The 15,451-nt window shown below is 38.2% G+C and overlaps 1 protein-coding gene across 1 annotated transcript in view; it reads left to right on the top strand.

Annotated features, from left to right (window-relative positions):
• The window catches only part of mdfic2 (MyoD family inhibitor domain containing 2), a 103,364-nt gene extending 95,215 nt beyond the window's left edge, over nt 1–8,149 (top strand). Inside the window, exons 3-4 of the mRNA XM_073072929.1 lie at nt 5,684–5,929; nt 7,768–8,149. Of these exons, the coding sequence (XP_072929030.1) occupies nt 5,684–5,929; nt 7,768–8,024 (503 nt within the window). The 3' untranslated portion in view covers nt 8,025–8,149. The remainder of the gene's footprint in view (nt 1–5,683; nt 5,930–7,767) is intronic.
• Nucleotides 8,150–15,451: the final 7,302 nt, after the last annotated feature.

Raw genomic sequence — 15,451 nt, 5'->3', positions numbered from 1 at the left:
AAGTCTACAGTTTTTTTGGAATTTTATTAGAATTACTGCAAACTTTAACTCAAGGCAAGAGAATATTTATCTCTGTTATAGGAGGGAATGTTAAGCTTTTTATTGAACTGAAAAAGCTGAGTGGCTTCTAAGACCTGTCTGTGACTGGAGATTAGAGAATATAATCAGTAGTTATTTAGTATATGAAACATATGCTGGTTCACTGAGAGGCAAATCTTCACGTGTTGAAGTATTCACTGCAGTTTCAAAATAATTCCCTTGTATTTGGTAATGCACTGGCATTTGCAATGGAGCTTCTATCTACTCTAGTTTTTAATGGTAGAAACCAAGACCATTTGCGATACTTTATCTGTTCACATTTTTAAGCAAACATTTATGATTTGATGTAATTATTGCCTGCAGAATAGTTTACGGGTAATTTATTCCTGTGACTAGAGCTAATGATTATTTTTCCCCCATTGCTTTCTCTATAGTTTTTTTTTGTGCCGGTGACAGATCATACCTGTTTGATCACAGTTTGAAAGATAAAAATAAAATAAATTGGGACTTTGCTTCCTGTTCTAAATAAGCAACAAAACTGATGTCACCAAGTTCAAATAATATATTTTTTATTTTGTGGAGCATACAGCGAATGCCTGCTTTTAGTATTTCTCCGCAAGCTTTAAATAATATCATTGATGAGGTGGGGTATTGACATTAAAGGCAACATGTGCATTTTATTATGACATTGGATGACTTTATAAATTGAATGTTTAGAATTGTGGCTGGACATAAAATTATGAAGTTTTCAAAGTTAATAGTACTTATTGTCTCACATTCATCAGAGTCCTGTAATTTATTAAGTAAATCATTCACTTCATGCATTTACTAATGAGCTATTACAGATGGACTGCCAGTCTCTATATAACTAATTCTTCATGCATATGAAATCACACATATAAGTTCAACACACACTTGAGTGAATATGATTGTCATTTTAAAAAATAGGTTTTGGCCTGACCTTTCTGCATTAAGATGAAAATAAGATTGCATAAATGGCATTGAGGTTAAACAACATTATTCTGCTTCATTCAACATGCTTCACACGATACAGAAGTTAGGCCCATCTTAATTGTTTTTTGAGAAATGGCATGATTTTACATGCATAAACAAATGGAGCCTTGGTTTCAGTATCGCGATTCTGCACATGTTCTCCGACTACAGTGTTCTCTGTGTCCCACACATCTGTCTAGTTTGTTTCTGCTAGAAAGAGCTTGGTGTTTTGTGCTGCCTGTATTGAATTTTATGGTGTCTGACAGTCTAGTTCTTCAATCATAATCCATTTTATATTTCACATTTGTGACGTTTTGTGCATTGAGAAGGCTTTACTCAGTAGACAGCCTGATGAGTACACCATATTGACAGATGACCACAATCATCGTTTTGAAAAGAAATTAGATCACCCTTCAACCTCTTAAGTTTGAACACAGTAACATGCAACCTCCTCTCATGACTTAAGCCTTGTTTCATTTAGACATCAATATCTGTATTACCCCAATGTGAATCAATGATCATTTATGGTAGAACTAAGTCACCAGAGACTTCCAGAAATAATAGTTTCTTATCAAGTTACAGACTCCTAATAATTGATCAATGTTATCAGAGGGTGAGAACAGGATTAATGTGACAAATCTTTGGTCAGATATGGGTGAATCAGGGACGACCACTGGGAAAAACAGAAAAGAAGTAAATAAAAAATAATCCTAATTCAATAGTGTTATGTTTTGTTTCTCCAGAAGTTAATCAAACAGAAAAACATGGGAGCCTGGTGTTATGTTTGTTCTTTAGCAAAGGCAAACTTGTGTGGGCTTAAACGCTAGAACTATTTTTTATTTACAGGTTTACAAGATGGCTTCAGCTCGACCACATTTTATTCAGGGCTTTCAGCCCACCAAGAGGGTGTATGTGTGTGAGACCCATTCACCAAAGTCCCTTCCAATTCCAGGTGAACCACCCACATTGCACACTGGGAACTGTAACTGTTAATTATGTACACACATAATAACACATCTTCCCCTTTAGAGACAACAAGCACAACAGTATGTCCTCATAAACCTGCAAGATGCAATAATGCTTTATAATAAAGATATTTATATTAACTTCAATTGTAATAAGCAAATACAGTCCCTTATTCACTCAGTCACCATCAGCCCAGCTCTGTGGTGGCTTAATGATCCCCTTTTGACTCCAGTTTATCTCCACAGACATCTTGTTTACACTTGCTACATTAATACCAGTGTCCTTTTGAGAACTCTGATCTGCGTGTTCATTTCTTTCACAACCTTCTGCAAAGATCCTGTCTATTCATCTCTGTTCTTGTGTTTTTTCTCTGTGTGACCATAATTCACTCAATGTGCCTCATAATAGAACCTTGAACTATGTCTATGTGATCACTGAGTCTTTGCATGAGTTCCAACTGATTCTATTTCAATTCACAGAGCTCCTTCTGTTGACTGTGTATCATAGATAGCAACTCCTCCTGTTGGTTTATGTTGAACTGTTGCTGATGTTATGACCTTTGGGTCTATGTGGTCTTCCCATCTTCCTTTTTATTTTCTTCTTCAACTTCAAAGAGGATCGAAGAGATATTTTTGATTTCCAATCTTCAACTGGAAGTCAATGAGAGCCAGATTTTGAACCAAAGCTGCATGATGTGGAAGCAATACTGGCGACTTCTTCATCATGATCTCTCTGTTCAGCACTGGCATCATGACGGTCATGCTGGTGTAGCTGGTACCAATGCCTATGGAAGGTGGGGTTCTTGTGCTTCTCTTGCATAACCTCTCTGGAGCCTTCATGGATGCTACGAGTTTCTCCAGTTACACTTGGTAAGCATCCTTGTCCCTCAAAGACATCTGCGTACTCTTTATTGAGTGTTGCCTGGTCACCTTTGGTCTGTGAAGCCACTTTGAAAACTTTCCACCAGGTTGAGCCTTTTGCATGCAGTCAGGTCTAATACTGGTTGTATTTGCTTTTCAACAATTAGTAGCTGTGCCTTTAGGTGCTGTCCCTTGTGTTTAAAGGCCCCGTTTTACTGGAACATTCTCTCCAGTATAGCCTGTCACTTTTATCTTTGCTGGATAAATCTTACTCTTTGAGTGTCTTGAGTCACCCACAGATAACAAATTTACCTGGGCTCCAGTGTCAAGTTTGAATGGAATTACTGTCTCACTCACAGTCAATGGAACAATCCATTCTGATTTACCAGCACCAGCAATCTGCAGAGAATCTACAAAGACTTCCTCCATTTCCTCAACAACTGTGTGCACCTTCCTCTTGCAGGCCCCAGCTTTGCAGCACTTTGTGAACTGATTCTTCTTCCCACAATGATTACAGGACTTTCCATAAGCAGGGCAATTCCTTGGGATGTGCCTACCTCCACATTCACTGCATTTACTGTTTGATCCTACTTATTTGCTATGCTGGTACTTTGGGAAATGCCTTGTGTTCTGTTTTCACAGCGTGCACAGTTGTTTCTGTCCTGCTTGTTTCATACAGCTTGTGCTCGTGTGGTCTCTACTGCCTTACACATATTCACAGCCATTTCTGGCATTAATTCTTTTTCTCAGAGAATGCTTTCTCTGAGCCCATTATCTGGGATTCCACAAAACTACTTTGTCTCTTACTAGTGTATCTCTCAAATCTCCAAACTCAGAGGACTTACTCAGTGTGTGAAGCTTAGCTAAGTATTGGTCTAAGTTTACACCTTGTTTCTGTTCACAGGAGAACTTGTATTTCTCAAATGTGATGTTTATACTTTGGACAAAATACTCCTCGAAGTTTATTATCAGAGTGTCCAATGTCAAGAATGTCTCATCAATTTGAATGCTGTTGTAGATGTCCAAAGCATCTTCACTGATTATGTGCAGTAAGATAGACACTTTTAATTTTTCCTCCACCCCATCGGCTCTCCTTGCCACTAATTATATATTGAATCACTGTTTGAAGCATTTCCACTTATCTGTTAAGTTGCCAGTAAACTGCATAGGTGTGGGGGAACATAGTTTATACATGACGGGTCTTTTCAGGTTCTTTCACCTGGAGAATCCGGTGATCTTCAGACAATGTGCTCTGTTGCCTCACTGGCCCTTTCTCTTGCAGGCCCCAGGTGAAAAAAAAAAACATGGTTTTCTGTCACCTATCTGTCCATTCCGCCATTGTGTCTCCATCGTCCCGATCTAGCATGTGAGTTTTTTCAACAGTGGTTTCTCTTTGCCACCCTCCCATAAAGCTGCGACTAGTGAAGCACCCAGGCAACAGTTGCAGTCTCTTCCATCTCAGCCTCTGAAGCTTGTAGCTCCTCCAGAGTTATTATAGGTCTCTTGTTGGCCTCCCTGACTAGTTCCATTCTTGCACGGTCAATCAGTTTTTAAGGATGGACTGCTCTAGGCAAATTTACAGCTGTGCCATATTCTTTCCCTTCCTTGATGATTGATTTAACTGTACTCCAAGGGATATTCAGTAACTTGGAAATTTTCTTGTATCCATCTCTTGACTTGTGCTTCTCAATAACCTTTTCGTGGAGTTGCTTGGAGTCTTTTGTCTTCATGGTTTAGTTTTTGCCGGGATACTGACTCACTAGCAGTTGTCCCTTCCAGATACAAGTGTATTTTTACTACAATCAGTTGAAGCACCTTGACAGCATACAGGTCTCCAAAAACTGATCTCCATTTAACTAATTACGTGAATTCTAAAACCCATTGATTGCACTAGTGATTATGTTAATTATTAAGGGGGGTGAATATTTATGCAAACAGTAATTTTGTGTTTTATAGTTGTAATTAATTTAGATCTCTATGTAGAGATCCATTTTCACTCTGACATGAAAGAGTCTTTTTCAGTTGATCAGTGTCAAAAAAGCCAAATTAAATCCACTGTGATACAATGTTGTGAAACAATAAAACATGAAACCTTCCGGAGGGTGAATGAATACTTTTTATAGGTACTGTATTAAGGAAGGCAATAGGTTTGCTGCCAGCATAAGGGAACTCAAATGTTTCAGGCCTTCAGCCTGAAAGATAGTCTTTTTCTACAACTACACTATTTTCTGTCACTTCCCTATTTATTCCATCTTGGTTGTTGCAGCTCCTTTTATTCTATGGGCTGCTGTCTTGTTGACAAGTCTGTTATGTTGCATTTTACCAAATGTCTTTTTCAAAGCCATCAAACAGTTCTCTTAAAGGAAACTCTTGTCTCATTAACTTTATTAATTCAAGTGACTGCTAATTTTCTCCCTACTGTATCTGGAATTTACACACCACAGTCTAGTATGTATTTATTAGGCTTATCCTTGGACCTTATTTGTCAGGACTGGCATGAAAAACATGTTGCACTCGGATTATAATCAAATCCTTTGAGCTTTGAATGCTTTGAGTCTGTCATTCACAGGACCGTGTGTCATATCCTTTCTTGTATGTGAAGCACTACACAATGTAAGATCATGATTTACTATTGATTTTATACACCAGTTGGGACCTGAGCAACTAAAAAGGAAACATGCACAACACCATCAAATGTATTGTCCTTTGCTTCAAAGGCAATGGTGTAACAATAAATATTCTTTGGTATTTGAGTCATGCGTACGAGTCCCTGCAAAATTCTGTGGGTTATTTGATTTATGGTGTTTTTCTCTTCTCCATTCCAGGTGATACCCTCTCCTCTTCAGACATTCAACCCTTGGATGCTGGAGTGTGTGAAGTTATTAGCACTGGAGTAGAATACAAGAAGAGTCCAGCTCTATGTTCGCTCTGTTCACTTTCGCCATCCAAAGAAGAGTCAGGTGACATTACGTGGACAGTTTCAGCTCCATCATCATATTCCATGGACAGTAAGATAAGTAAATTTGGCTGCCAAACACCAAGCCCTCAGATTCATAGCAAAAATAGTGAAGGTAGGCTTATTAGTAGATGATCTTCAGAGTAAGGCTGAAAGGTTAAATGAAGAAAAATGAAGAACTTGCCTTTGATATTTCACAATTTTCTGTTCAGAACTGCTTAGCTTATCGTTGCACCTTGCAATCCTTTGAGCTTCTTCACTAATGTAAGGACTTTGGAGCATGGCCTTCACCCAGGGCAGTGACCTTAACCAAGTCTTTAATCCAAGATCATTTACGTATCTTGAATCAGCCGATGGTGACCTCCAGGAGGTGTGTCAGTAGTGTTTGGCCTGACCTAGTCTGAAGGCAGAGGATTGTTTTTCTATTCTGGATGAATTTCCTCAGCTAGGATTTTTAAAAAAGACAAATTTCCATTTGCAGTTGCTTCTCTGACTGTAAGGAGGGTATTCTTATCCTAAAAGCAATTACCTTTTTCAAAGTAGATTGCAGCTTTCAGTAGGTCTCACTTTGAACCAACTTCAGTTAAGCTGTACCTTTCAAAATCATGAAGCAGATCATGATCCTAACAAGTCCTCTTAAATTTACTGTACTCTTGATGTGTGAGAGTGTGCAACTGCATACTCCTGTCCAAAATTGGAATGTTTGCAGTAAGCTCAGCTATATTTTTAGACTTTGGAATATCAATCCTCCTCTGCTAAAAACATGGATGACATATACAGGATTGTGTTCCCAAGGGTATCAGTTGGTAGTTGGTAGGCAGCCGTTAATCCCAGGGGATCATGGGTTTGCACCTCTGGTGGACTGTGTCCTCTCCAGAGCGCAAGTCTGGGCGGGAAGATTTGAAGAACCTGTTGTCCATGCAGTGGGTTCCCCCTCTCCACATCACTGATGTAGTCCAAGGGAAAGGCAAGTGTCGATACAGCTTGGCACCAGTGTCATCGCAGAGGTTGCCAGAGTGAAGTTGTAAACAACATCAAACTGCCTGAGGGATCCCGGCTGCGGATTTCTTCTTTGGGGTATACACCCGAAGCCTTTCCCATGGGTGGGTATGGCCGCAAGGCAGCAGAGGTTGAAAATCGGAGTTTTCTCTCTCCTAAGTAGACTGCTGTCCAAGGCTGACGAGCCCCACCCGCCCGAAGCAACTGGTTTTAAGGCACCAGTGGTCCGTCTTTACCAGTTGTCTTGTCAGTAGAAACAGTTCCGCCTTGCCTAGTAGCTAAGCCACGTGTGAAGGCCAGGAGTTGGACTTGGTCGTCAGAGGCTGTTAGAGACGCACGCTACTTGGAACCCTTTACAGGTAGTGGGAGCTTATCCACACTACCACCCCTGGCCATGACAAACTTAGAAACCAAAGGTATCAATAACATCATTAGCTGAACCATCCCAACATCTGTGGCCCTGATAATGATCACCAGTAAGTCACTCAGACATGGCAGATTCCAAACACAATCATGTCCTTCTAATAAGAGTCAATAGGCAGTGATTAATAGTGAATCACTTTTGGTGATCACTTTTTTCAGCTCCCAATGCAGGATGAGTAGTTGATAAATCAGAATATGATTTGCTGCTAACTTATCTTCCCCTTACTGCTACAGCTTTTCTAGATGGCCATTAAGCTTGTATTTTGTATATTTGTAACTGAAATCTTTGTTCAAGTTCTATCCATTCTCTATGAAATTGGTAAGAGAATATGTATTTTTCAGGAGAAAATAAAGGTATTTAGACTTTTAATATTACATGCTGTTTGATTTGTTTTATTTACACTTCGTTGCTTCTTTGCATTGCTACCTGCATTGTTTCTGTCACGTGTTCCAGCAAACCTTCTAGCTAATGTTCACACCATTTTCATTTCATAACCACTGACTGTCTCTATCTCTTTATCATCTCATCAGATGAGTGTGCGTCCCTCATTCTCGCCTGTCTCTTCTGCCAGTTTTACGATTTTCTGCTCATGCTACCTCACACATGTGTTCATCTGTGGACTCGGATGTGTGGCTGTCGCTGTCGTAAATATAACTCTGACATCAGAAGTAACAGCGATGATTGCAACTGCAAGTGTGATTTTGACTGTGGTATGTTTGACTCCTGTCAGGAGACCAGTGATTGCTTGGAATTGGCTTTAGAAATTTCTGAAGTTTGCTATCGTTGAACTTTTATGGACGTGAAAGGAATGTAAAATTCGTAATCATTGTCTGGATATATAATGACACACTGCCCCCTTCACTTCCTTTGAGCGAGTACTGCCATACAGTCAAAGAGCAATATAGCACAGATAGAGGCCCTTGAACCCAATGAGTACTACTGACCATGGTGACTATCCAATTCGTCCCAATTGCCTGCAGTCAGTTGGTATCTTTGTAACCCCTGTCCCTCCATGTACCTATGCAAGTATGTCTTAAATGATACTATTGTATCTGCCTTAGCTACTTCCTCTGGCAGCTCGTTCCCTAAACTCACCATCCTCTGCGTGAAAAAATTACCCATCAGGTCTCTCCTAAATCTTTCCTCTGTCACCCTAAATCTATGCCCCTGGCTTAGGGATCCCCTACCCTGGGAAAGAGACTATCACCATTCACCTGCCTTTCATTTATTTAAAATTTTATGAGGTCACTCCAGATGCTCCTGCCTTCCAAGGAATAAAAATCTAGCCTGGCCAGCTTCACCTTCTAGCTCAAGCTGTCTGGTCTTGGCAACATTCTCAAAAATCTTGTCTGTACTCTTTCCAGTTTAACCTGTAACTAGGTGACCAAAACTGTGCATGGTACTCCAAGCGTGCCCTTACCAATGACTTCTACAACAACATAATTAAGTGCCCTGACTGATGAAGGCCAACATGCTTAATGTCATTTTCACCATCCCATCTACCTGTGATGCTTTCAACAAGCTATGTGCTGTATTCCTAAGTCCTCTGTTCCATTAGTGCTCTACCATTCAAAGTGTAAGTCCTTCGCTGGTGCGCCTTTCCAGAATGCATCACCTTAGACTTATCTGCATTGAAATCCATTTGCAAGTCCTTGGTCCACTTCCCTAACAGATCAAGATCCCCCCGTAATCTCTGATCATCTTCTTTATTATCAGCATCATAGCCAGGTCACTATTGCAAGTTTACACCTGTAGTTAAGCACTGGAGATATGGGCATTACTTTCAGAAAGTACAAAAAAAAATCCTATATTACAATTCTAGTTATGAGGTTAAGTGTTTTAGATTGTCTGTCTATTTCACATAATATCATTGAAATCTTAGATCATTTTCTCCTCCTCTTCATTTTGCATGATTACAAAGACTGAATACTGAATTCCATCTCCATTGCCACATCGTGTGGTGGATTGAATATGTACAGCTTCAGTAGTGAAGGCACTGGAGGCTTTTGCCTGCCTTACTGCAGTTGTGTAAAATCCAATCGCACAGACATTTGTTGTGAGTGCTGTGGTCTTTGCTTTCCATCATAATCATGAAGGGACAAATCATTGCCCTTCTATCCTTGGCCAGAGTTCAAAACATTGAATATTTAATAGCATGTTTATAGAGAATGAGAAAAAAATACATTCACGTGCATTTAAAAAAAAGAAAAGGAATATAGAAATTCTAACCCCTTATCAGTTGAATGTGACTAAATAGTAGACCATGCTCTCCACACAATATTACTATATGCCTCGATATCATGTGAATGATTTCTGGCTGTGCAAATTGTTAGGATATTTCAAGTATCTAAAGCAGTCGCTAAAGAAGTTAAAGAAAAGTATTGATATTTGAGCATTGAATTTAAAAACATTTAAAAAATGTACTCCACTTAAAGGTACACAAGGGAATATTGGAGAATTTAGATGCCATTTCATATTAATGTTGCACAAGATATGTAGAGGTTTTGAAAGGTACAACTGATATGCATAATCATACTTTTCTGACATATGTTGATGCAAGTATTCAAGATCTTCATAAGGAGTTTGGTGGTGTTATTATTATGCATCCTTTAATGTTAGCATCAGCTGTATAAATAAAGATACTTATACTGTGGAACATCACTCATTTGATGTCTGATTTGCTCTACTAGGGACTCATGTTCTTTAATATTAAACCAAACTACTGATTACTTACATTAAAATAATAACCAACAGGATTTTGGTTTCTTATTTCCTTATTACAATTCCAAAATGTTCTTACAAAAGATAAGGATATTGCACAATATTAAGATAGATCCTAGGCCTTCTCATGGTTAAGTGTTCAGAAAATTTACTCTATCTTTCAGTAAAACTGTTAGACTGAAGTCCCATTTGTGGTTTCAGATAATCAGAAGAAATTTATGAGTAGAAGAATAGCAGTTTGAGAAGGTTGCTTAGCCACTTCTGTCTGTTCTACCATTCGATAAGAGAAAGGCTTATTTTTTTAACACATACAAAATGCTGAAGGAATTGAGCAGGTCAGGCAGCATCAGTGGAAAAGAATAAACATTCAACATTTCAGGCGAGACCCTGATGAGACCCTGGACACCTCCACTACAGGAAACATTGTCTCTCTGTCCACTTTATCCAGGCCTTACAGTATTTGGTAGGTTACATTAGGAGCATTTAAGAAACTCTTATGTAGGTACATGGATGATAGAAAAATAGAGGGCTAGGTAGGAGAGAAAGGTTAAATTGATCTTAGAGTAGGTTAAAAGGTTGGGACAACTTTGTGGCCCAAAGGGCCTGTAGTGCACTGTACTGTTCTATGTTCTATTAATTCCCCCTTCATCCTTCCAAACTCCAGAGCGTATGGGCTGAGAGCCATCAAACACTCCTCGTACATTAACACTTTCATCCCCGAGATCATTCTCGTAAACTTGCTCTGGACCATCTCCAAAACATAAAGATGTACAGTGAGATGTGACTGCAAATGAGGCTTAAAGTATATTAAAGACTTTTTTTTAGATTTAGTCCCTTATTTAAGTATTCAGCATATTGCTTTGTAAAACGGATCAATTTGTAATCCGTGCACATGGAGTAGAATATTGATACTCTGGAGTCAGCACAGTGTAGGGTGAGCAGAGTGATACCAAGCTTAACGACTCCTAGTTACAGTACTGAGTTTTAGCTATTTACTTAAGAGAAACAATGGCTTAGAGGGGATACTACAAATATTTTTAAAAGATTAACAGATTGGATTCCATCAGATTGGGTAAGTTATTTGAGAAAAGATATGTATATTAGAGGACAGGTACATAAAATATTTAAGGGGAGAGTTAGGCTGTATGCCAGACATTTTTTTTTGTAACGAGACGTTTAACTTGGGACAAATCACGTGTACACATTCTACTCCCTGAAATGGGTTCTAAAATGTACAATTTATTAGCAACTCTTCTATCCCCACAGAAAGCAAAAGATGTAGTATAACAATTATCACACCATTTCCATCTGAGAACAGTCTGGATTTGTGTTTAGTTAAACATTTGCAACTGGGAATGTCAAAAAAAAACAGGTGAGTGTGTTAGCACGTTTATTTTCTTGACTCTGCAACTTCGGTACTTCCTCAGCCTGACAAGCTTGTTTGGGTTCAATCGATAAGCATATTCAATCAATGTTAATAAATGCACAGAATCTCATATTTGTGCTTGTGTTCTGAATTCTGATATGTCATAGGTGGCAACAATGACATCTAAAGAAATAAAAAAATATTAGGAAGCATTTTCATATATTAAAGTTACAACCACTTTTATTTAAATAGAACAAAAATATTTAAATTAAAGTGAACCAAACCTCCTAATTCCTAGTCATTTTTGTTCCTGACTGTTTGCTGGATGTACCAGCTATGGTCAGTGTAAGGTTCAGGAGTTAGAGACAGTTTCTCAGCCCTAATGACATTTACTCCAGATCATGAAAGTGAGACCTGTGGTTAGTAAGGGACACAACTGAAAAGGGGAATATGATGGTGTATGTGTTCACTATCATATGTGCAGAGCACTAGATATCGACGCACTCATGTGAGGTACCCTGCTTCTGAAATTCAGCTTCAATAGCTTGAACAAAATTGTATTTCTGAAATGTATGAGGCTAGTGTGCTCCATTTTGGCACATTTATTGTTTGTGACTAAAGGGGAAAAAAAATTCTACCTGGAAATCATTGTTAATGGTGGAAGTTCTGTGGAGTTAAGAAGATTACACTAACTTCTAACTCCACCAAACTGCCGTGATCCAATCCAGGCCTGAGTACTACCCCTCTATTTTGAGCAATGAGTTTCAAGATGTTGTACGTATGTGTACCTGTCACCCTGGATTAAAATTAGTACCAATGTCTGCAGTTCTAGGGACAAATCCCTATCCTGCTGGTGCCAGACAAAATCAATTCTTCAACTTATTGGAAAAGTTTTTGTTTTGTTTTAATGGATCTTTTGCAGATAAAACCAAGCTGTATTCACAAAGTGTTTCAGATGATACCAATCCAAATGGTTTTGCAATTTGGCCGTTATTAACATAAAAGCCAGCCAGATTGTCTCCTGGAGAAGATACAATTGGACCAACTGTGTGTAACTTGAGTGCTGGCATACTTCTTTAAGTAAACTGGATATTAACCTTGAAAACTGCAGAAACAGAAGAAAAATGCACCATGACAGTATCCCAAGAGTCTAATTTTTCCTCTGCTCTGTGCCTTGGGAAGGCTTCTTTCCCATGTGTAAAGTGTTGGAAGCTCATTCTTCAAAAAACAAGCAAATCCCATGCGTCAGGGGCCACGTATTGGAGATAGAGGATCCCCCAATGGCCGATTTTGTGCACCAGTAAAATGCATAGCAAAACAACCACACTGCTGATCTCTCTAGGAAAACACTTAACCTCTTCCTCCATTTCCAGACATAGTACTGTCAATGGTCAACACTCTACCGGAGGCTTAATTTCAGTAAGATCAGATGCTGCAGAACATCGGTCTACATAAATGGCTATGGGATAAGTCATATTTATTTTCTAGTCCTGGTGACTAAAATGCATTTTACAGAAAAGACTCTTGCTCACTAGTCCAAAGCATTTCTGCCAATCAGAAGGCTGACTTTGAATCTGATATTTAATGTATACTGCTCTATCCACATTAACCAAAATGGTACACTTGGAAATGAATTATAATTAAGCAGGCATTAGACAATACATAAATGAATACATACGTATTCATATGTAACCGTCAATAGGGCTGAGAAATGAAGGCATGTGTTTTCAATAAATGAATGCATATGTATTCATTTCAACAGCATTTTTCCCAAAGAAACTGTTAAAATAGTTTTCCAGATCTATGTTGAGTGTATATGCAGTCATGTTTTAATGTAACATTTTCAGATATCATTATGGTAGAGTGTACTTGAGAAAGAATTAGCTAACTTACGTTAAGGAAATCAATGGAAAGTGATTTTAAATAAAAACTGCTTTTGTTGTGTATGCAAACTTCATTAATTTGTTAGCTGTTAACACTATTCTCAGCTAATTCTGAATGGAGATTTATCCAGGACCTTTGTTGATGCTTTGATCTGAATCAAAAATGCAAAATGTCTGATATCATTACTTCATTGGTTTAAAAATGTATCTAATATACAAAACTAGCACAATAAATCTCTACTGCATTTAAATAAGAGTGAACTCCAGTATGTCAGAACACATAATGTAATACTTATCTATTTTCATTGCACTAATATTATAGACATTTTGTCAAACATTATGCCTTCTGATACTTAACAAATCACACATATTATCACAAATTAGCTGGAAGAGATTCATATGATCACATCATACCATATCCAGGAGGCCACCTTATCAGCTTGGGATAGATTGTAAATCTTGTTTTAAAATGCAAATTACCTTAATTTTTAAGGCAGATATCTACAATTACAAAAGCCTGTTTCATACATTCTTCACATATGAGTTGTGGTATCAATTTGTAGGAATGTTTTAAGAAGGAAAATCATATCTCCATGTTTAATCGTTCTGTATTTATTTCCACTGGTGAACCACGACAAGCAAACCAAACATTTGCTAAAGTTGAAGCAAAATATTCTTTTTAACAACGTGGTCTCCACCACCCCTCCCCCCAAAAAATCACAAGTTATTTTCCAACTTCTCACATCTTTCCTAAGTCAGATGATATTTTGGCTGCAGGAAATCAACCTCTAAAGCAAGAAATACTGTAGAGTTAAATAGGGAAAAGCCACTCACTCTTCTGAATCTCAATGCCATTCAATAAGGTTATTGCTGACTTCTTTTAACCGTCTTGGCTCTGTATCTCTTAATAATCTCTCCTACAAAAGATGGGGGGTCTCGTACACTCAAACGTCACCTCACCGTGTAGGTTTTAACTGATCATTTGGTTCATATATACTGAACTCAATATGCATCTCCTACACTACTGAACATTCCAGACTGTAAGCATAATGGTGAAATAATGTTCTAAATAATGAATGCTCAGATGATATACCAGACCATTTGTGGTAGAGCAGTTTCAACCAGGAAGGAGCCAGCATTTTGATGAGAGAAGATGAGGAGATGATTGGCAAGATAATGGCATGTTTTTTTTTGCAAATGTATTTTAAAATGCAGCCTGTATCCCAGTTGGTTTATTCTGTGATACAGGCTTACTGTCTTTCACCAGCTACACATCTCTCATCAATTTCGCTAATCTAGGATGAAGTCTGCCCTCCAAAATGATTTGCAAAGGAGAAATAAATCCTGATAGCCCTTTCTACCCTTGAAAACCAAATTCGTAGATATTTTGTAAAAAATTTATTTTCTCGGAGGGACACAACCAAGCAATAGTTCCAAGGCTGCTCTGTTCTGGGCCTTAAGTCAGAGCAAAAACCCAGCTGTACTTCTCAACCAAAGCAATCTTTAACATCCACTTATATAGAACTAAACCAAACTGTAATAACAAGCAAGCAGACAGGTTCCCTGAGAAGCGATGAATTCTCCAATTTAATTAACCTTTCCCCTAGATGGGGGATAAAAAAGAACCTCTCCTTGATACTCTTTTCTGGTTGGATATTGCAAGGTATCATTTTATGATTGATTAGTGAATTGTCAACTTGTATTCAGAGCTCCTCTATCGCCAGCTCCCTTTATAGTAAAGGGCTAGTATTTTTTTAATCATCCAGCATAGAACAAACTACATAAAGGACCAGCTCTTGTTATTTTTATTGAAAACTGGATTCTATTTTAAATGCAGCAACGATTATTAGAAATGTTTCAGTGTTCGAATCACTGAATAACATTAAGACTGTGAATATTTGTATCACAATCTCAGATTTTCAGCTTTGTTGGCTAAAAAAATTAGAATTAGTTTAGCACCACATAAAGAGAGGAGGATTTCTCAGTTGAGTCAACATTACATGAACTATCAGTAAATACTTCATAATTTGCATTGTGAAAACTAGGGAATAAGATGAAGAGAATATCAGCAAGGGGTGGAGACATTTTCCAATAGCCCTAGAAGTGAGCAAACTTTAAGGCAATGCTTCCCTGCGAAATAAGTAAGGCTTGAATTTTACAGTCTTTAGTCATAATTGATTAGAAATGCTCCCTAAATACGTTTATAGGTGATGTATTGGGTTGGAAGCGTACAGCTTCCAAAAA

Source organism: Hemitrygon akajei, chromosome 19 (genome assembly GCF_048418815.1).
Source record: "Hemitrygon akajei chromosome 19, sHemAka1.3, whole genome shotgun sequence".
Taxonomy (NCBI): domain Eukaryota; kingdom Metazoa; phylum Chordata; class Chondrichthyes; order Myliobatiformes; family Dasyatidae; genus Hemitrygon; species Hemitrygon akajei.
Note: the sequence above shows the minus strand (reverse complement) of the source record. Positions and strands in the feature narration are given on the sequence as shown.